Source organism: Macaca nemestrina, chromosome 5 (assembly GCF_043159975.1).
Source record: "Macaca nemestrina isolate mMacNem1 chromosome 5, mMacNem.hap1, whole genome shotgun sequence".
Lineage (NCBI taxonomy): Eukaryota > Metazoa > Chordata > Mammalia > Primates > Cercopithecidae > Macaca > Macaca nemestrina.
In genome coordinates, this window is record NC_092129.1 from 115,469,174 (window position 1) to 115,492,923 (window position 23,750).

The following is a 23,750-nucleotide window of genomic DNA, read 5'->3' on the forward strand; positions in this document are numbered from 1 at the left end:
TATGTTTTTTACAAATTGAAGGTGGCAACCCTGCGTTGAGCAAGTCCATTGGCACCATTTTTCCAATAGTACATATTCACTTTGTGTCTCTGTGTCACATTCTGGTAATTCTTACAATATTCAAACTTTTTCATTATATCTGTTACAGTGATCTGTGATCAGTGATCTTTGATGTTACTATTGGAATTGTTTTGCAATGCCATGAACCATGCCCGTATAAGACGGTGAACTTATGACTGCTCCACCAACGGGAGAGACATTTCCTGTCTCTCTCTCTTTCCTTGGGCCTCTCTAGTCCCTGAGACACAACTATATGGGAATTGGGCCGATCAATAACCCCACAATGGCCTCTAAATGCTCAAGTGAAAGGAAAAGTCACATGTTTCTCCCATTAATTATTTTTATTTTTTGAGACAGGGTCTCACCCTGACCCAGGCTACAGTGCAGTGGTGCAATCATGACTCACTGTGGCCTCTACCTCCTGGGCTCAAGGGATCCTCCCACCTCAACCTCCGAGGTAGCTGAAACGAGAGGTATGCGACAACACATTGGGTACATTTTTGTTTTTTTTTTGTAGAAATAGGATCTCACTGTGTTGCTCAGGCTGATCTCAAACTCCTAGGCTTCAGTGATCCCCAGCCTTGGCCTCGCAAAGTTCTGGGATTACAGGCGTGAGCCACCATGCCTGGCTCTGTTTCTTACTTTAAATCAAAAGCTAGAAATGATTAAGCTTAGTGAGGAAGGCATGTCAAAAGCCAAGACAGGCTGAAAACCAGGCTTCTTGTGCAAAAGAGTTAGTCAAGATGTGAATGCAAAGGAAAAGTTCTTGAAGGAAATAAAAAGGGCTACTTTTCACTATTAAGCCGTTAAGAATTATATGAAACGGCTACTTTAAGCCGTTAAGAATTATATGAAATCTACTCTGTCTGTGCTCTATTAATGGAACAACAAAGCCTGGATTACAGCACATCTGTGTACAGCATGGGTTACTGAGTATTTTAAGCCCACAGTTGAGACCTACAACTCAGAAAAAAAGATTCCTTTCAAAATATTATTGCTCATTAACAATCCCCGTACTCAACTAAGACCTCTCATGGAGATATACAAGGAGATTAATGATGTTTCCATGTGGGCTAACACAACATCTATTCTGCAGCCCAAGTGATCCATTAGTTATTTTGACTTTCAAGTCTTATTACTTAAGAAATACATTTTGTAAGGTGATAGCTGTCATAGGTAGTGGTTCCTCTGATGGATCTGAGCAAAGTAAAATGAAAACCTTTGGGAAAAAATTCACCATTACAGATGCCATTAAGAATATTCATGATTCATGGGAGGAGGTCAAAATATCAACATGAACAGAAGTTTGGAAGAGGCTGATTCCAGCCTTCATGGATAACTTTGAGGGGTTCAAGACTTCAGTGAAGAAAGTAACTACAGATGTGGCGGAAATAGCAAGAGAACTAGAATTAGAAATGGAGCCTGAAGATGTGACTGAATGGCTGCAATCTCATGATCAAACTTGAATAGACGAAGAGTTGCTTCTTATGGATGAACACAGAAAGTGGTTTCTTGAGATGGAATCTAGCCTGGTAAAGATGCTGTGACCATTGTTGAAATGACAACAAAAGATTTGGAATATTACATAAACTTAGTTGAAAAAGCAGTGGCAGGGTTTGAGAGGATTGATTCTAATTTTGAAAGAAGTTCTACTATGGGTAAAATACTATCAAACAGCATCATGTGCTACAGAGATATCTTTTGTGAAAGAAGAGTCAATTAATGCAGCAAACCTCGTTGTTGTAATTTAAGAAATTGCCATAGCCACCTCAATCTTCAGCAACCACCATCCTGATTAGCAAAAACATTACGACTAGCTGAAGGCTCAGATAATCATTAGCATTTTTAACAATAAAGTATTTTAAAATTAAAGTATGCATTTTTTTTAAGACATAATGCTATTGTACACTCTGGACTATAGTATAGCGTAAATATAACTTTTATATGCCCTGGGAAACCAAAAAAATTCACGTGACTCACCTTTTTTTATGGTGATATGGAACCAAATCCACAGTATCTCCAAGGCATGTCTGTATTTTGTTCCAAATTCCTTTTTTGGTATACACACGATTTATTTTTCATTTTAAAAATATAACTAGGATTATAGTAGTTATGCTATTTTATGTCTTTTTTTCCCTTAATATTTTGGGGACAGCTTTTCATGTTTGTATAAATAAATTTATCTCATTCTTTTAACTTCTACATGGAATTACCAGGATTAACTTTTAGTCCTATTTTCCTAGCGAAGGACATTTATGTCCATTCCACTTCAGAGGGGAACGGACATAAAAAAAGTATAACACTGCAATGAATAGCTTTTACCTAATTATGTGAGATTTCTGTAGGAAAAATCCCAAAAGTGGAATTGTTGAGTACATTCTTAAAATTCTGATAAATGTACTCTCCAAAAAGGTAATTTCTCCTTCCACCATTAATATATGAAGATTTCTGTTTCACACGCTCATCAATACTGTATAGCATCTTTTAAATTTTACAAACCTAAAGGCAAAAATGATTAACTTATTCTTTATTGGCCTTCCATATATATGTATTTTTAATTTTATTCTTTGGTAGCTAACTACCTCTTTTCTCTTTTGCCCATTTTTTTTCTGTTGGGTTGTTATGTATTAGGAACAGCAGTACACATTATACCACTCAGGCATAAACAATATTACATGTTACCTCCAGATGTGTGCTCTGTGAATTAATTATGTATTTGCCCGATCACATGATCATTTAAAACTTCCTCACAAATTTCCCATTAAGATTTTTAAAAGATTTCTATATTTTTAAGAATAAAAGGCATTACATTTTTCCAAATAAAATTACATTAAAGACATTTTTCAAAATAGCTCTTTGCAGAGATTCTGATGTACTTCTCTAGAGAAACACCACTAAGGTTTGGAATTACTGCTTTAGACTGAGATCCCTGCAAGAAGTGTCTATGGCTCCTCATGTTCACGCAGCTCAGTAGAAGTAGGCAAAATCAGTAAAGAATAGTCAGAGGATTTCAAAGATACCCTTTCACTCTCAGTTTCCATGATAATAAAATAAATGTAAAAATTCTGATACTGATTAAACACACGACGCTGTTATACTTCTAAATGTGATTCTTACGACAGTATCGAACTTTAAAAATACATTTTAAACTTGGTAACCAGTTTTTTAGTTATTCAACAAGTATATTAATACTAATATTGTGCTTTTACACAGAAGGTTTGTTTTTTATATTAGCCAAGAACCAAGTTAGTTAAATATATTATGGCCCTTTTTGAATCTTTTGGTTTCAATTTCTTGTCTAGCAGTGTTGGCTACAGAAGGCAAACTCAAAGTGAAGCATGGCAAGCTCCAGAGGTGCAGTGCTGATAGGAATTACAGCAGTACTTCACCTGTGTTGAAGTACAGCCAACAAAAATGCCGGAAGTCTACTTTGGGAGCTAATATTCTAGGTTCATCTTTTCTATACCTACCTTGATTCTAGCTCCTCAAAGACAACCTAGTTAACTGGTCTGTGGGTGAATACTTCACTGAGCCCCTCAAGTGCCTAATTATTTGTTGAACGGTTACCTTTAATTTGGTAAAGTGACAAGATTTCCCTATTTATAGGATGACATGGTTTAACCAGAAAAATTTGTAAGTATGTTGTTACTTTTTACCACGAAAAAGATTAAAATAAATCTTCCATATTGCTCTGGACTACATAACATAATTGATATATGAACACCTTCATTGCAACTTTCATCTTCATAATCTAAAGTCTTTCCAATTCTTCTGGCTACTCATTTGTTCTAAAACTTCAGAGTTTTAATGCAATTCACTTCGAGTCATTTTGTGTTTACTCTCTGGAACTGGCTAAAGCAGTGGTTCTAAACTGGTGATTTTCTGCCCCAAGGAATATTCTGCAGCATTTGAAGGTATTTTTGGTTGTCACCGCTGAGGGTGGAAAAGTGTATGTGCTACTGGCATCTAGTGGGCAGAGGCCAGGGATGCTGCTAAACATGCTACAATGTTCACAACAACCCCTGAAAATAAAGAATTCTCCAGCCCAGAATGTCAATAGTGTTGAAGCTAAGAAAACTCTGTACTTTTAAAACTGATATACTCTAAACAATATTAAACTATTCTTATTTTTACTCATTTTAAATAAATTTGAATGAATTTTCTTCCTAAAACAATGTTAGCTGATGCTGGTTCTTTCCCACACTTTCAGAAACAAAATATACATATTATTTACATATCAAAAGTGATACCTAAGATTAAATCCCTCTGTAATCTCCTGGATACAAAGAGTACTTTGTACCTCAGTAGGACAGCAGGAGCTTTATTTAATTTTTATACTTTATTGGTCAGAATTCAACAGCTGGTAAAAAGACTCTAAGCAAGTTGTTTTTAAGAAGATCTTAAAATAAGGATACTTTGTTTTTGAAATTCCAACAATGAATAGATTCTTTTTTGGCTATTTTGAGCCCTCATTATGGAATGTCAGAGTGGCCATGTTTCCTCTCTCTGCTTTAGTAATATAACCTTGACTACTTTAACACTAGTGTCATCAAATGTCTGTATATTATATATTTATTTTACTTTTCGCATTGCTCTAGCTCCTTCATCTTTCTTTCCCCTGCTATTCAATGCTGAGATGCTTGTATGCTGCCTGCAAATTATTTACATATTCTATTAGCAATCTGTAGAATATCATAGGTTTTGTCAAAAGTTGCTATAAAAATTTAATGAATGTTTATAATTGTAATTCCTTAATCAGAATAGGTAATTTCCCTTTAAAAGTAACATTTCTGTAACCCTTTACCAGATCTATTGTGTTCACAAGAAAAGGTAATTTCTCACTCAATAAATTTATGATTTTTATAAAAAATATAGTATTTCTCAATTGTTTTACAAAACACACAAATTACTTTAGGCTTTTAAAAAGCTTTCTTCATTTTAAAATAATGAACAGCTTTCAATAAAAGAAAAGCTATTAACTAATGATACGTTGCATAGAAAAAGACTGTTTCAAAAGGATGACCCACAGAAGAGGCTTTGCTTAAATAAAAAAGGCAAAAGGGCAAAAGCCTGAATTTTGATTTAGACAAGTAATTTTAGGTAAAAGAACAGAAAATTCGCTGTTCAGAAGAAACTGAAGCAATAATCAAATTAGGACATCCAAGACTGTAGTTTAAGAAGAATAAAATATAAAAAAGAAACGATCACTTTTGATTGTTTTAAACCACTAGAGAATAGCATATTGGTGAAGTACTCTTTTTCTTTGTTCTATGTTGTCCTGTTTTATTTATTTGTTTGATGTGAACCTAAATATTCTATTTTGTGAATAAAGTAATTATATGTAAATATACAGGCATAGCAACTTTCTAGGGATGGACTACTCATTTCTCACAATTCATTAGATGATGCCCCCCTGTCGCTCAAAAAACCCAAAACCCAACACCCCACATGAAATAGTTCGAGACACTTGTTTCAATCTCTACAACATTATAATTTTAAAATCAATTGAAATACTTGTTGATATTTAAAAGTGCAATTAGAGGCAGCTTCTTAAGTTCTTGAAAACATACATTGTTGGCTTAACATGATGCAGTTTGAACCATGCACGAATGCTTACTAGCTTTTCATAAAGCTAAGTGACCTCAGGCAAGTCATTCAATCTCTCTGTGCTTCAGTGTCCTCATCTACAAAGTGGGGACAATATTCCTACCCCAGAGAGTTAAATAAGCTAATATGTATGTGTGTTTAAATCATACCTAGAACGTGGTAAATGTTACATGTGTATTAGCTATTATTATTTTTCCAGTATTTTAGTATTAACCAATGCATTAGTCACAATTACCAGAAAATAGTACTTTTTTTCTTTTTGAGATGGAGTCTTGCTCTGTTGCCCAGGCTGGAGTATAGTGGCAGGATCTCAGCTCACTGCAGCCTCCAACTCCTGGGTTCCAGTGATTCTCCTGCCTCAGCCTCCTGAGTAGCTGGGATTACAGGTGTGTGCCACCACACTGGACTAATTTTTTTGTATTTTTAGTAGAGAAGGGTTTCACCATGTTGGCCAGAGTGGTCTCAAACTCCTGACCTCAGATGATCCACTCACCTCGGCCTCTCAAAGTGCTGGGATTATAGGCATGAGCCACTGTGCCCAGCCAGAAAATAGTACTCTTTAATGTTTTTTCCCAAAATGGATATTAATTCAATTCAGGTATATACTAATAAACTTGTGAGTACAAAGATAAATCTTAAAACATAAAAACAATTTTAAGTCGTTCAAATAATTTTTATAGCTAGTAATATCAGCATTTAGATAAAAGTTTTGTTAAAAAATTTTTTCCTAAAATAGATATATATTGTTTGTGTAAAAGTCAATTTTTGTAATCTATAATACCAGCGGTTTTTTTTTTTTTTTTGAGACAGAGTTTCAGTCTTGTTGCCTAGGCTAGAGTGCAATGGTGCGATCTCGGCTCACTGCATCCCACGCCTCCTGGGTTCAAGTGATTCTCCTGCCTCAGCCTCCCCAGTAGCTGGGATTATAGGCACCCACCACCACGCCTGGCTAATTTTATATTTCTAGTAGAGATGGGGTTTCACTAAGTTGGCCAGGATGGTCTCAAACTCCTTTCCTCAGGTGATCCACCTGCCTCAGCCTCCCAAAGTGCTGGGATTACAGGTGTGAGCCACCATGCCTGGCACTAGTGGGCTTTTTTTTTTAGTTTTTGAGACAAAGTCTGGCTCTATACCCCATGCTGGAGTGTAGTGGCATGACCTCAGCTGACTGCAACCTCCATATCTCTGGTTCAAGCAATTCTTGTGCCTCAGCCTCTGGAGTAGCTGGGATTACAGGTGCACATGCATGACCATGCCCGGCTAATTTTTGTATCTTTTGTAGAGATGGGGTTTCACCATGTTGCCCAGGCTGGTCTTTTTTTTTTTTTTTTTTTCTTTAGACGGAGTTTTGCTCTTGTTGCCCAGGCTGGAGTGCAATGGCAAGATCTCGGCTCACTGCAACCTCTGCCTCCCAGGTTCAAGTGATTCTCCTGCCTCAACCTCCCGAGTAGCTGGGATTACAGGCATGTACCACCATGCCGGGCTAATTTTGTATTTTTAGTAGAGATGGGGTTTCTCCATGTTGGTCAGACTGGTCTCGAACTCCCGACCTCAGGTGATCTGCCTGCCTCAGCCTCCCAAAGAGCTGGCATTACAGCGTGAGCCACCGTGCCTGGTGCCCAGGCTAGTCTTAAACTCCTAAGCCCAAGCAGTTCACCCACCTCAGCCTCCCAAAGTGGTGAGATTACAGGTGTGAGCTACTACACCCAGCTTATGATAGTAGTATTATTTAAGTCACTTCTTTTTTTTTTTTTTAACCATTTACCATTTAGTAAGTTTTGAACGCTACAGAATCACTTTACACATATTATCTCACTTAATCCTTTTAATAACCTTGTGAGATACTACTATTCTCATTTTACCAATAAGGAAACTGGAGTTTATTTAAATTAGGTAGCCTAGTCAGTGTTTGAACTATAACTAATACCTATGTGTGATGTCTAAGTTTGCTTCTTAACGGTTTTAGACTAGTACAACCAGATCATGCATTATAAGGTGAATAATAAATTAATAACTTAACAAAATTGAACTAATCCTTAAGAACAGCTCAAGTACAAAAGATATACTCACTCCTGTTAATAATTAGAAACTTATTAACATACATATCTGTAAAGATGTGGAAGGCCATGGATTAATCTATATTGTAAAAATTTACAGTTACATTTTCTTTAGTTTAGATATTCTTATGCTGCTATTACTATTGCTAATTAAACTTTACTTTGTATAATGCTGTATAAAGACATAGACCTCAGGAACACTTATGTTCAGCTCTGCCTTTCACACATTTCCTAACCTGTCAGCAAAGGGTATGAACTCCATAGCTCCACACAATGGTTCTAGCTAATGTTGTTTTTCTCGCATGAGAAGTATATGCCATGTTTCATTTTGTAGGAATATCCTGTAATTTGATCAATCAAGTATATATTTCTGTATATTGTAAGAAACTTACCATTGATGCTTTGTATCATTACAAACAAAATAATAAAACCCAATCTATAAGAGAATTTTCCTTTCACTGATTCTAATAATAGTACCTATAATAATCATTCCCAAATCTCTTTCTCATATTAAGAACAACATTTAAGGCAGAATCCTGAAAAAGCTAAAGCAGGACTCAAAAGTAGTGGTATTTTCAATAACTAAATCTATTAATATCAAATATTTCAAGAGTAGAATGGAAGACATGGGTGATAGGAATGAGGATAAAAAAAGATGTAGATTTAAATGGCCAGGGCTTAAGTTCACAAATCCAAGTAACTTTGGACTTGGAACTACCAGTCGCTGATTATATGGGCTAGACTTACATCTTACTATATAATATTTAAACTGTTTTTGAATATTGAAAATAATATTAAAATATCATTGATTCATTTGTTAATCAATCGGTATATACTAGAAGAGCTATGGTACATACTGAATGTGTATGTAGGAAATGGGAATGAGCTGTCATGACAGATCCTACTTAAGGAAAGGAAGTTAAGACATAAAAATAACTGACATGAGATAAACTATAATGAGTATGGTAAAAGGTTGATTTATAATGGTATGGAAGTTCAGAGATAATATTAACAATTTTGAGACATGGGAGGCAAAGAAGTGAGGTCAAACAAAGATGATCCGAAGATGTCTCAAAGAAGTAATTGAGAGAACAGTACTATTAAAAAAAGGACAACAGGAGAAGTGGCCAAAGAAGATAGTAAGTTCTGTTTTAGATGTATTTAGTTTGATATGTAAATTGAGATGTCTAGCAGGCAAATGAGGATTGAAATTCATTAATGAAATCAGTCCTGGAGACATAAGATTGGGGACAAAAAGGAAATATGGGACAGCTACTTAGGAGGCTGAGGTGGGAGAATTGCTTGATCCAAGAGTTCAAGACTGCAGTGAGCTATGATTGTGCCACTGTACTCCCGTCTGGGTGACAGAGAGACCCTGTCTCAAAAAACCCCAAAGGTATATAGAGAGTATTCTGAGAATAGAGGAGCATTAAATCAGATAGTGCATCAAGAAAAGCTTTTGATAGCAGGTGGCATTAGAGTTTAATTTTAGAAGATAAACAGAATTATTTCTGAAAAGATGAGTAAACACATGAGGGGGAATGGGTGATACAAAAAGCATGAGAAAATGCAAGCAATCAAAAACCATGAATAGCATGACCACAGCAAAGGGTGTGTGTGTGTGTGTGTGTGTGTGTGTGTGTGTGTGTGTGTGTGAATGTGTAGGATAAAAAGAAAACAAAGAATCAGAGACCAGATTATAGAGGGCTTGATGCTCTTATCCATGGAATCTAAACTTCACTGTGGACACCACAAAGCATCATGAAAGATTTTCAAATGGGACCAATATGGTATGATATTAAATGGCCAATATAATCTATGGCTTCACTGGATGATCATTTCATCTAACGAGGAAGTGAGAATGGGGAGAAGGGGGTATATATGTGGAAGGGTAACTAGTTTGAACAATAATCTAAGTAAAAGTGATGAAGGCTGAACTAAGGCAGTGGCAAAGAAGAAGAAGAGAAGCATCCATCAGCCATTAAGAAGGTTAAATGTTTTAAAACTTGTTAATTCCGTAGCTATGGGGTATAAATAAGAAAGCAGAGTCAAGATCAGTTTCTAAGTTTCTCACTAGGCAGATGGTGATGCCATTCCAGTAGATGTGGAATCCAGAGAACTAATCAGAGGGAACAGATGCATTGTCTGAAAACACTAGATTTGAAGCACCCAAGAGACATCTCCGTGAAGATGCTAAGTAGGCCTCTAGGTGTATAAGTCTAGAGCACAGCATATAGGACAAGCTAGAGATACATATTAATATTTGAGAGCTACCAATGGTAAAGATGGATATGGAATGATGGTGTCCAAGAAGAATGTACAGAGTGAGAAGAGCAGAAGACAGAGGCTAAAACACAAGAACAGCTTTCATAAACGGGCAAGGAAAGAAAAGAAGCCCATATAGGAAGCAGAAAAAAAGCCAAGATGCAAAAAAACCAGGAGAGGTGGATCCCACAAAAATGGAGAAAGTATTTCAAGAAGGAGTTTTCAGTAGTCTTAAATATCTTAATGTTCAAATAAAAGAAAAGAGATCACCGGATTTGGCAAGCTTCAGTGGAGTAGTGCATATAAAAACCAAAAAAGTGAAAAAAAGGGGGAAGTAATGAAAGTGACTGTTCTCTTTCAAAAGGCTCAACCGTGCCCCCCAACCCCCTCAAAAAAAGGGGAAATAGGGGGACAAGTACAGAATAAGTGATCAAGAGAAATATTTATTTTTATTAAGATGGAAGAAATGGGAATAACTTTATCTATTAAAGGATTAATTACTGAAAAGGGGAAGAGTTTAAAGATACTGATGAGAAGGAATGAGTTCCAAAATGAAGAGGGTAATTATTCTTGAACAGATTATAAATCTTCCACTGAACTAAAAGGAAAACATAGGTTAGTTAATATTGGTAGGTAGAAAGAAATGTCTTGAATTTCAAAGATAAAGTAGAAAGGAAAAACAAAACTAATTGTGAGCAATGAAGGGAGCAGTGAAAATCTGAAGTTTGAGGAAAGGTGAAAATGTGGGAGAGTATCTAAGGGAATAGATAGGAAGCTAACTAGAGATAACTAGATAGGGACCCCATGGACCTACAGTGCTGCTGATTCTGCATGTCTGTGTGATCTTTTTTGGAACAGCTCAAAGGCTAAGTATAAAAACAGTAATGTAGATTTGCAAGACAACTAGGATAGAAAAACAAAGAGTAATACATGAATGACAAAAGTAATCCACAGAGTCTGAAGCTTGAGTCAGGAAGGGAGTAAAAGCACAAAGGGCAGGGAGACTTAAGAAAATGTAGTAGGAATCACAAATGAGTCTAAAAAGCAGCTGAGAAGAAGGGAGTGAGAGAAAAAGAAGGATAAGACAGCACAGTGGCCGGGCGCGGTGGCTCAAGCCTGTAATCCCAGCACTTTGGGAGGCCGAGATGGGCGGATCACGAGGTCAGGAGATCGAGACCAGCCTGGCTAACACGGCGAAACCCCGTCTCTACCAAAAAAATACAAAAAAAAAAACTAGCCGGACGAGGTGGCGGGCACCTGTAGTCCCAGCTACTTGGGAGGCTGAGGCAGGAGAATGGTGTAGACCCAGGAGGTGGAGCTTGCAGTGAGCTGAGATCCGGCCACTGCACTCCAGCCTGGGCGACAGAGCAAGACTCCGTCTCAAAAAAAAAAAAGACATCACAGTAATAGAACGGAATGTTGGCTGAAATTTCATGAGTACAGTGTAGCCATAGGTATGAGTTCAACATGGAGTGGAATGAAGGGACACTGGAGTTGAGAAAGGCACACTGATGTATAACGAATTATCTAAAGGGCTGACTCGTCAAATTACCAAAAATGATTCCAGATCTAAGTACGTTAAGATCCAAGAGGAGAATCTTTTCCCAAACATAATCGTGTTACAAACATTTGTCAATGTCTTTTATTCTCCTGGGATAAACCAGGAGGTCATTATATTAAAGAAGAATGGATGGTATCACAGCTTGGATGATACAAGCCTCAAATAAAGTGGTTTTATATGACAGTGGAGGAGTACTGATTGCAATTAGAAATAGAAAGCAAGAGGACTATTTTCCTTACTTTAGGTGGTACTTAGTAAACGAGGAACTGAGCTTCTACAGCAGGTATTAGCAAGACATGGCCTGTGAGATTTGGCTACTGCTGTTTTTGAATTAGTAAAGTTTGTTTGAAACACAGTCATGCTCATTTGTTTCTGTATTTTCTGTGGCTGTTTTCATACTACAATGATATTGTTAAGTAGTTGCAAAGAGATTGTATGGTCTACAAAGCCAAAATATTTACTATCTGGCCCTTTTTAAAAAAAAGTTTGCCAAACTCCACTCTATAGCCGGGGGAGTGAAGACATGGGGGCAAGGAGGGGAAAAAAAAATCTGTTTCAGGTACATCTCCACTTTCAAAAGTAAGCGGCGATAACATTCTTTGAAGAAAATAAAGGCAGTCTGTTTCCCTCAAATAAGGATTTCAAAGGACACTGGAAAAAATATGCTGGGAAGATGTATGAGGATGAATTGAGGGACAGCATAAGGTCAGAAGTAAGGTTATTTATAGAGAGTAAAAATGGCAAAGGAGCAGTTGAGAACTTTAGGTTGTAAAAGCCTGGAATATATATGCAAAATGGGGAATATAATTAATAATTAGTTAATATGAAATAAGTAATAAGATTCATCCAGTAGTGAGAATTGTAGAAAGGATAATCATTAACAGTTTAGTTTCTGACACTTTCAGAAATGCTTGCTAGCCATCGAATCGAATCGAATCGAATCGAATACAATACAATACAATATAATATGAAGGTAGAAAAACGTGGCAGTTTATAAAAAGGGGTGAGGATTGGGGTGGGAGACAGCTAGAACAGTGGGGATAGGACACGCAGAAACATGGTTTAAAAAGAGACTAACAAAACTGGCACTGAATTACAAATGTTGAAATTCTTAGGGCAATTTCAAAGTAGCTGTGTAGCTCACAAAAGAGAAATATAGTCATGTGAAAAAGACTAAACAAATCTCTCAACTGCTTAGTCTCAATTGTGAGTCTGCTATTTCACTATTAGGAAATTACAGTGGAATGACACTTCTTTTTTTTAATCACTAGAAGGACATGTTGATAATTTATTTGCTAAATGTTTATTTATTTATTTATTTTTTTTGAGATGGAGTCTCGCTCTGTCGCCCAGGCTGGAGTGCAGTGGCGCGATCTCGGCTCACTGCAAGCTCCGCCTCCCGGGTTCACGCCATTCTCCTGCCTCAGCCTCCCGAGGAGCTGGGACTACAGGCGCCCACAACCGCGCCCGGCTAATTTTTTGTATTTTTAGTAGAGATGGGGTTTCACCGTGGTCTCGATCTCCTGACCTTGTGATCCGCCCGCCTCGGCCTCCCAAAGTGCTGGGATTACAGGCGTGAGCCACCGCGCCCGGCCTAAATGTTTATTTTTGAAAAAGTTTTCACATGTATATTTTCCAAACTGTTATATACTTACCTGCTTTGTTACTAAGCTTATATAAAAAAGTTTGGCGAGGGTCTGAGTGATCTCGACATGTCAGCTGCAAAAGCGAACCTGATTTTTTCCATTTCTGCATAAACCAGAGACCTAGAGAGTCATATATGACATAGAAGTATGAAATAAAACATATAGAAACATATGCCAAGATTATTCATTTTAATATATATTTCACTTCAAAAGATGACATTGCCTAAATTAGCATTTTTGCTGGCTAATCAAAAATACATTCGGAAAATATTTCCATGTTCTGATAACATTTATAAACATGCATGCTTAGGTTAACTATGAATTAATGGTGGCTGATGAACAGCTTGCTATTTCTATTTCATTCAGTAATAAAACAGATAATAGCACATGAAGAACAAATTGGAAAAATCATACCTTTAGATATATTCGTTCAAATGATAAAGCAGATAAAGAAAAACTTCAAATACAGTAGTAGGTCAAATGCCTACACAGAATAATCAGTCTATAATTACAACTGAGTTATGACATAACAGACTAATTGCAAAGCGACCACGTCTTAGAATGAAAAATTGTTTAATGTTTTCAAAAGACAGCTGAATATCATTTGTTGTATACTAATTTTTTTTATATTATCAGTAACCCATATTTAAATGCATCTTACTCTTAAGAAAATTAAGCAAAATCTTAATCACTCAAATTAGTGTTCAAGACTATGAAATATTCCTTTCCATTTTCATTACTTCTAATATTAGACAGGGAAACAGGAAGAGAAGAGTGGGAAAACAGTCCTTTAATTGGTTAAATCTGACAGCTGGAAACATATCTGGGAAAAAGTTTAGTGAAGAATGAAATTCAAAGTACTATATTCTATTCATGTTGGGTTCTATTACACACGATTTAAGGACTTCATTTTTCTCATTTCCTCTTTTTCAAACTGTAAAAGTCTAGAACTGGCTGTATTTTTTAAATCACCAACTTGAAATGGGATACAGGAAAAATGGTATGGTTTGTTATTAAAAGTAAGTGATAAAGGAAACAGAAATAAGATTTTCAGGGATCAATGAAACGAGACAGAGTTAAATACAATTTATTTTCACAATGGGAATCATTGACTAACTTATAAATCATTTTTGTAAAAATCTAAGGGGAAAACCAAGCCAAACAAAAGGCAAATCAAGGCCGGGCGCAGTGGCTCGTGCCTGTAATCCCAGCACTTTGGGAGGCCGAGGTGGGCGGATCACAAGGTCAGGAGATCGAGACCATCCTGGCCAACATGGTGAATCCCCGTCTCTACTAAAAATACAAAAATTAGCTGGGCATGGTGGCGTATGCCTGTAATCCCAGCTACTCAGGAGGCTGAGGTAGGAGAATCGCTTGAATCAGGGAGTCAGAAGTTGCAGTAAGCCAAGATCGCGCCACTGCACTCCAGCCAGGTGACAGAGTAAGACTGTCTCAAAAAAAAAAAAAAGGCAAATCAAGTTCCAAATATTTGTTGAAGAGAATATAAATACTAATCAAAATTCGGGTCTTAACTTTCATATTAACTTCTCATAATATCTCTTTACTGTTTTTGAACCAAAGTTAGGATTAATATTCTGTATAAAATGTTATAACTTTATAATGTATTAAATGTAGGTGTTTGTTATCTGTTCAAGTAATGGAATGACAAAATAGTTTGTTTATAAGATAAAATTTTACTAAAAATATTTAGAATTTAATGGAAAAAAAGAAAACAATGCTCTTGTGAATTTTGACAAATGCCATCTCAATATAAGACAAGTCATTTTCCAAAATGACTTTTATCAACTTATTTCATGTGCATAACAAAACAGAAAATTTGCTACATTTTTTTGTTTCACGAAATTCCCAGTGTGTGACAAATTGGTTCTAAAATAAATACCAGAAAATACTAAGTTCACATTTTTTTCTCTATTCCATATTTTTAATACAGAATAAAACTTTTTACCTGTATTAACAAGAGCACTGCTGTTGTAGAGTGTACCAAGGTGAGGTCCAGAAAGAGACAGAAACGTATGAAGTTTGTTGAGGTAATATTTAAACCTTGGCCTTGTAAGCACTGAACGAATTATTAAATTGCCCAATGAATGTCCAATAAAGCTTTAAGAGGGAAAACAAAAGTTATTTTTCTCACAGCATTAGTTTTAGAAACAAAAATCAAAGCTGATCCACTATAAAATGGATGTGAATACTAACAATTTGAAAATTTCTAATGTTGTAAAAGTATAGTGATACTTTGAAATGATATACCACATTTTGAAGGAAAAAAATGTGAGAATGTATAGAAGATCCTCATTATTATATAATTTAAATGTTTATAGAAACAAGATATTAATCTGAAAACTTTTATTCAAAGTTTGTAACTGCTTAGATATAAATACATACTAAAGATAATAATATAATGACTACTTATTTGCCTTCTTGGGTACATACACAAATTATTTACTTATTAACTCATCATTTCAAACAAAATGATGAAATTGTATTTATAAAGGACAACTTGGAGAAAGTATGTATCTGTTTCTCTTACTCTCTAGTCTATACTTCAAAGATGGACAGGTTTATGACTAACAGTATTTTCAAGGCATAGGTAAAATATGTGCATTTTCCTACTATAAATCTTCGCTTATGCAAAAATAATAGTATTTATGTAGCTAGCACTTCACTTTTATTATGAAATGGTTTAAATCAGTGGTCCCCAACATTTTTGGCACCAGGGACCAGTTTCACGAAAGACAATCTTTCCACAAACAGGGAGTTGTGGGGATGCTTTTGGGATGGAACTATTCCACCTCAGGCATTAGATTCTCATAAGGAACACACAGCCTAGATCCCTTGCATGTGCAGTTTAAAATAGGGTTCACAAATCTAATGCTCACTGCTGATCTGACAGGAGGCGGAGCTCAGGGGGTAATGCTTGCTCACCCACCCCAATGCCATTCACCTCCTGTTGTGAGGTCTGGTTCCTAAGAGGCCACGGACAGGTACCAGTCTGTGGCCCAGGGTTTGGGAACCCCTGGTTTAAATCAAAAGAGCCTGTTTACTTACTGTTATTTTTACAATAGATGGTATAAGATTCCCTGGGGACAATTAGCAATGAAAGAAGACAGCTTGAGAGCTGTCTAAACACTAGCTTGCAGATGTATCTTGTGAGAAGCTCAGGACAAACTTCCCTCCCAAACTGAACTTCCTAAAGTAGTGGGGGTGGGAATTCCGATGGTAGCTAACAGTCTACAATCAACCAGATTACACTTTTGGAAAATGATTGATTATAACTGACAATCTAACCTGAAAGACAATACTTTTGAGGAATAAGTAAGTTGAAATATTATTTTTCTCATCATAAAATAATAAACGAATAAAAGCTAAACAAGATTTTAAGATCCACAAATGAATAATTACAAGAAAATAATCTCTTCCTCCAACCAACAAACCTGAACCTTCTCTCATATTTTAACAGAATTCTGTTTTTTAAAAAGTGACTTTAGGTAAAAACTGCTTATCTCTCTTCTTATTCCCTATACTTCAAGTTGGAAACAAACTGTCCAAAAGCTTACAGTATGCAGAACCAGCTTCTTCCTCTAACCTAGATGGGATATGAATGTAGTCAGTTTATTTTACCCTTTTTGAAATAAAGACTCTTCTCTCCTACATCTATTAACAAGATCTAATTAAATAATGAAACTCATATTGGCGTAATCATCATGTCTTGCTTGTGGAAAACTAACTCACAAACGTATACAGTAGTCATAATATCTGGCTGGGCAAGGTGGCACACGTCTGTAATCCCAGCACTTTGGGAAGCCAAGGTGGGAGGATCATTTGAGCTCAGGAGTTTGAGACCAGCCTGGGTACCAAAGCGAAACCCCCACCTCTACAAAAATTAGCTGGACATGGTGGCGCATGCCTATAGTCCCAGCTACTTGGGGGGCTGAGGTGGGAGGATCGCCTGAGCCCAGGGGGTTGAGACTGCAGTGAGCCGAGATGGCGCCACTGCTCTCTAGCCTGGGTGACTGAGCAAGACCCTGCCTCAAAAAAAAAAGTATACAAACTTTGAAAGTGTTTTTGTTGCTTCATATACATATATGTAAGTCACAGAGCCTTTACATATTCACAGAGTTGTAACTCACTATAATCAATTTTAGAACCTTTTTTCCACCTCAAAAAGAAATCCTATATCCTTTAGTTATCCCCACCATCCCTCATCTTCCCCAGCTCTAAGTAAACACTAACCCACTTTCTTCTCTACAGATAATGCTTTTTTGGACATTTCATATAAATCTTTCCCTAAAATCTTTACTTTTTTTCACTGTAAATTAATTTGAGTTGTAGTCTCCTATATTTCAGAATAGGACAACCCTACCACAAATTCTGTTTAACTTTTCTATAATTCATAGAAATATAAAAATAAATTGAATAATATTAAAGAAGATACCTTATTTTGGAGACTGTTAGACTATATATCTGAATATACTGTATGATCTCATCCAAAAGACGATCAGTCATGCTATCAAAATCAGCAAAAGTATCATTCTAAAAAGAAAGCAAAGCACATACATTGTATTTGGGAATATGTATAATCACAAGAAAAACTAACAATATAAACATTATTTTTAATTTAGGTACTGAAAATATGGTTAAGTCCAACGTTTTTTAGAGAAGTTAGTGAGTGTAATATTTGTTATATTAAAATGAGCAAAGAGACTAAATTTCTAGGGGAAAAAAAGGTTCAGTGTTCTTAAAATACTTACATTATTTAGTTGTTTAGCTCACTACCAGTATGAAACATAACATGCTTACAATGGTTTAATTAATGAAATTTTTCTATAGAAATGTGGAATTCTAGAAGTGTTTCATATGTGAAGAGATCATAAGTCAAAATGTAAATCATATATATTTCCTCTGGATATATATTTACATTAAATTTCATAGAAATCAGAAAAACTATTTCTACTATTACAGGCATTTTGTAGTAAGTCAAAATTAAGGTAGAAACTAGTACAAAAATGTTTGTTTTCACTGAAAACACTGTCATATTGTACCTGATTTCTCTCAGACATAAGAAAATCAATTCTTCCCCCAGGCAGTCCAAGTTCAATGTAAGTTTTTACTAATCGAAGATCTGCACTGTTTCCTAAAAAATGAAAAATGATGTTTAAAGGATGAGATAAAGTAAAAGGTACAAAGTCCACCATCATATATTTTTACAGTTTTTAGAGACAAGCTTATGGCCTATGCCATTTGTCAATAGACAATGTACTATGAAATAGAGTTCTCAATTTTTATGTCAAAGTTGATTTCTATTAGCCAGGCAATGTCAATTCAACAGTTTTTTTTTTTCTTTTTTGAGACAAAGAGTCTTGCTCTGTTGCCCAGGCTGGAGTGCAGTGGCACGATCTCGACTCACTGAAACCTCTGCCTCCCAGGTTCAAGCAATTCTCCTGCCTCAACCTCCCGAGTAGCTAGGACTACAGGTGCATGCCACTACGCCCAGCTAATTTTTGTATTTTTAGTAGAGGTGGGGTTTCACCGTATTAGCTAGGATGGTTTTGATCTCCTGACCTTGTGATCTGCCTGCCTTGGCCTCCCAAAGTGCTGGGATTACAGGTGTGAGCCACCATGCCTGGCCAATAGTTTGTTTTTTAGGTGGTTTTGGTGGCTTTCACTTTTCTACTTAATAGTGTATTTATTTATCAAACTGTTAGCATATCACTTTGGTGACTGCTGGCTACAGTAGCTATAAATGGTGCCTTACCATCACCATTCTAGGTAATCATACAGCAAACTCTGAATGCATTTTAGATTTACTCTGTTGACTTTCCTTTGGTGATACTGGCACAGACTGAGAAAAATAAAAATCCATTTAAACATCTAAGAAAGTTTATTTTAATAATTATTAACTCAAAAGGCATTCACACATATACTTACAATACAGATACAGAACACAAGCGTTCTTCAAAAGGTTCATGGAAAGCGCATCATAAAAAAATCTATGTATGGGTTTCAAAAATGTTTCACACCAAAATAAACACATACTAATCTGTTGTAACATGTCTGAATAGAATCTAGTTTGAGGCACGAAATCAGTTTGAGGCTGGGTGCGGTGGCTCATGCCTGTAATCCCAGCACTTTAGAAGGCCAAGGTGGGCGGATCACAAGGTCAGGAGATCGAGATCCACCTGGCTAACAGGGTGAAACCCGGTCTCTACTAAAAATACAAAAAATTTGCCGGGCGTGGTGGCAGATGCCTGTAGTCCCAGCTACTTGGGAGCCTGAGGCAGGAGAATGGCGTGAACCCGGGAGGTGGAGCTTGCAGTGAGCCGAGATCATGCCATTGCCAACAGAGTAAGACTCCGTCTCAAAAAAAAAAAAAAAAAAAAAAAAGAAAAAAAAGAAATCAGTTTGAAAAGAAACCTTATCAAACAACATGAATTCTGCTAAAATGGAAGCAAGAACAAACATCAAACTTATGGTGAAGCTTCAGTGGAAGAATGGTGAAATAACTGAGGCTTTACAAAAAGTTTATTGGGAAATGCCCCAAAGAAATCAGCAGTTTACAAATGGATAACTTGTTTCAAAAATGGAAAAAACAATGTTGAAGATAAAGCATACAGCAGTAGACCACCCACATCAATTTGTGAGGAACAACTTCATTTTGTTCATGCCCTAATTAAAGAGGACTGACAATTAACAGCACAAACAACAGCTGACATCTTAGACATCTCAATTGGTTCAGCCTACAGAATTCTGACTGAAAAATTAAAGTTGAACAAACTTTCCACTCAATGGGTGTCAAAACCATTGTGCTCAAATTAGCTGCAGACAAGAGAAGAGCTTTCAATGGAAATATTAAACAAATGGTATCAAGATCCTAAAGCAGTTCTTCAAAGAACTGTAACAGGAAGTGAAACATAGCTTTACCAGTATGATCCTGAAGACAAAGCACAATCAAACCAATGGTTATCAAGAGGTAGAAGTGGTCCAGTCAAAGCAAAACTGGACCAGTTAAGAGCAAAGGTCAAGGCAACAGTGGTTTGGAATGTTCAAGGCATTTTGCTTCTTGACTTTCCAGAGGACCAAAGAATGATAACATCTGCTCATCATGAGAGTGTTTGGAGAAAATCAGCCAAAGTTTTAGCAGAAAAATGCCTGGAAAAGCTTCACCAGAGAGTCCTTCTCCATCATGACAATATTCCTACTCATTACTCTCATGAAGAGGGCAATTTTGTGAGAGTTTTGATTTACAGTCCTGATTTGGTTCCTCTGACTACTTTGTTTTCTTATCTTAAAAACTCTGTAAAGGGGATCCATTTTTCTTTGGTTTTTAATGTAAAAAAGAAAGCACTGACATGACTAAATTCCCAGGACCCTCAGTTCTAGAATGGCTGGCATAACTGCTTACAAAGGTGTCTTGAAGTAAACAGAGTTTACATTGAGAAATGAAGTTTACATTTCTATTTTTATCTTTTAACTCCATTTTCCCACAATTTTTGTTTGTTTGTTTTTTGTTTGTTTGAGATGGAGTCTTACTCTGTTGCCCAGGCTGGAGTGCAGCGGCTCAGTCTTGGCTCATTACAACCTCTGCCTACTGGGTTCAAGTGATTTTCCTGCTTCAGCCTCCCGAGTAGCTGGGATTACAGGCATCCAGCACCATGCCTGGCAAATTTATTTTTCCACATTTTTTCTGAATTCCTCTCATATATAAATACAAAAATAATTATCTTCAAAAATAGTGTAGTGGATTCCTTTGGTTTACTAGCAATATACACATGTCATTATCAACTGCTGAATTTTTATTTTACCTGATATTTACCTTTTAGAATTTTATGATTTAATGCATTGACAGAGGTAATTGTTTTATTCTTCATTTTAAAAGGAGTACCTCTAATATTCACCACAAACTATAAGTTTTCCATAGGCTTGAAATATATATGCTTAATCACATTAAGGAAACAGACTAATCCGACTGAGATCAAAGTTTTGTGCTTACTTTTAATAATTGGGAATGGTTATTAAATTGTATACAGTTTCTTACTTGATTTGCTGATGTAGGGTATTTTATTACTAAAATTATTTATACTTACTTATCTTTCCATTCTGGGAAATAAACCTTATTTGTTACAGTAACTTACTCTAGTATATTAATTCCAAGTGCTAGAGTTTTGTTAAATATATTTGAGTTCATTAAGCATATTTATGTTATATTGGTCTACTGTTTTTTGAGGGTGGGTGTTGGTGTGATATCTTTATCGGATTTGGTAACAAGGTTAGGGTAACTTTAAGGAATAAAATGGGCTCCTTTATACCTTTTCCTCCATTGCTCTAGAACAATTTATGTAACATAGGGATAATTTGCTTCTTAAAATTTTTTAAAAAGAATTTTCCAGAGATTCTACTGGGTCCAGAAGTCTTTCTTGGAAGATAATTCTTTGAAAACTTTATTATTTGGGGAAAGGGAAGAAAAGTTAGCATTGAGAATGTTTTATTTCTTGAGAGTCTGGTTTTTTTTTTTTTTTTTTTTTTTTTTAAAGAAAAATCTACAATTTTATGCTAATTTAGTACCAGGGACATTTGTTTAATATTTTCATAATCCATAAAAATCCAGTTTGTTGCTATAGAATCTCATTATAATACAGTAATATTGCATTGGTCTAGAGAAATTTGGCATCTTCTAACAGTTCCTACATCTAGAAAAAAACTGTTGAGTAACCAAATGGCTGTCATTAAACCCCAGCACTAAAGCCAGGTACCTGTATTTAGAATTTAATTTATATCTTAATTAATGAAATTTTAACTTCTAGAAATACTGATTTTTCTAGCACATAAAGTTTAAAGCAGTCAGGTAAAAGGGAACCAAAAAGACTATCAAAGGGAGACAAAATAACTGCCATGAGGTGACAGCCGGCAAAACCAACAATAAGAGAGAAGATAGATAAAAATCCACTGAGTTCATGTCCTTTGCAGGGACATGGATGAAGTTGGAAACCATCATTCTCAGCAAACTAACACAGGAACAGAAAACTAAACACCACATGTTCTCACTTCTTAGTAGGAGTTGAACAATGAGAACAAATAGACACAGGGAGGGGAACATCACACACTGGGGCCTGTCGCGGGGTGGGAGACTAGGGGAGGGATAGCATTAGGAGAAGTACCTAATGTAGATGACAGCAAACCACCATGGCATGTGTATACCTATGTAACAAATCTGCATGTTTTGCATGTATATCCCAGAACTTAAAGTATAATGAAAAAAAAAAATTCAAAATTAAACAAAATGTTGGCACATAAGTGTCATTTCCACGGAAAGTTTACTTATAAAGGAATCTAATATTACACTTAAGTAAAATTAAGCATATTTCTATTTCAGAATGCATTTAAGATTCAATTAATTTAAGCAATTAAAAATCTTCTTTTGGTTCAAAGATTAGATGAAATTAAATGAGACTAGGAAAAAAATATATTGAGTTGCTCTGGGTTACATCAATAGATGTCACATACCATCTAAACCATGCACACAGACAATCAGATGTACTCCATCTTCAGAACCATCCTCTTCTTCTATGCTAAAATAAGGTACTGAGGATGCCAGCAGAGGAACTTCACTGTACATGAACCCAGGAAGTTTTAGTTGCTTCAGTTCTTCTTTTGCCTGAAGGAAGCTGAAGTAAAATATAAAAGATACTCTTTACTAAGGATCATATTCAGTTGTTAGAACCAAAAAGAGTCTCCTGAATTTAGAGAATTGTAGAAGTGGAAACCCAACAATATTTGGTTTTAAAACCATGAAAATATGTGGCATCACCTAAGTGATTTAGAAACCAGAGAGTAATTTTCTTTACTATTTGTAGTATATATTCTATCAAACACAATGAACACTTTCAACCTGAAATCACTTGAAAATATTCTTTTAAACTTGAAATCAACTAAGAAAACATTCCGAGTGGAGTTACGCTTTCTGCAAAATTTAATACTGTATGCACAGAAAAGCTGGGAGAGGGACTGGAGAGGTGATAATCCGATGTTTATCCTGTAATCAAATCTTACCCTCTTTGCTCCTTTTTAATCTTGCATAAGTGGAAGGGAAGGAGTGATTTACAAAATGTAACAGTGAGAATGGTAGTTACAGTATTTAGCAGATTAGGTTATTTGTATTTTTCTCTAAAAATACCAATAAGAAGGAGCAGAATGAAGAGGGGAATATGACTACATACAATTAGTGGTATGTACTCGTTTGCAATGACGGACAATCTAATCAATTTGGGGATTGCAAACATCAAAAATTATTAACTATTGAACATCCATCATTTGGACTGATAAAGTGAAGCTGGAAGAGGAACCTGACAAACATTAAACTGAGTAGGATAAGCTGGGCGAAAACATATAGAGTCTATATGAGAGATCATTGCTTTCTGATGACTCAGACGGTCTGAAGTAACCAGATGGTGATACAAACTTTATTTTCCTTGCATATTACAATTTTTTAATTGGTCATTGTTAACCTCAGTGGTTTCACTAGCTTTAGACTCTATGTAT

The 23,750-nt window shown here is 35.9% G+C and overlaps 1 protein-coding gene across 13 annotated transcripts in view; it reads right to left on the minus strand.

Annotated features, from left to right (window-relative positions):
- The window catches only part of LOC105479484 (family with sequence similarity 135 member A), a 135,071-nt gene that overhangs the window by 10,277 nt on the left and 101,044 nt on the right, over window positions 1-23,750 (minus strand). For all 13 annotated transcript variants that reach the window (XM_071096897.1, XM_071096891.1, XM_071096902.1 and 10 more), the window contains 5 exons: window positions 22,716-22,876; window positions 18,257-18,348; window positions 17,650-17,747; window positions 15,163-15,314; window positions 13,206-13,316 (listed from right to left, as the gene is read on the minus strand). In XM_071096897.1, coding sequence (XP_070952998.1) covers window positions 13,206-13,316; window positions 15,163-15,314; window positions 17,650-17,747; window positions 18,257-18,348; window positions 22,716-22,876 — 614 coding nt within the window. The remainder of the gene's footprint in view (window positions 1-13,205; window positions 13,317-15,162; window positions 15,315-17,649; window positions 17,748-18,256; window positions 18,349-22,715; window positions 22,877-23,750) is intronic.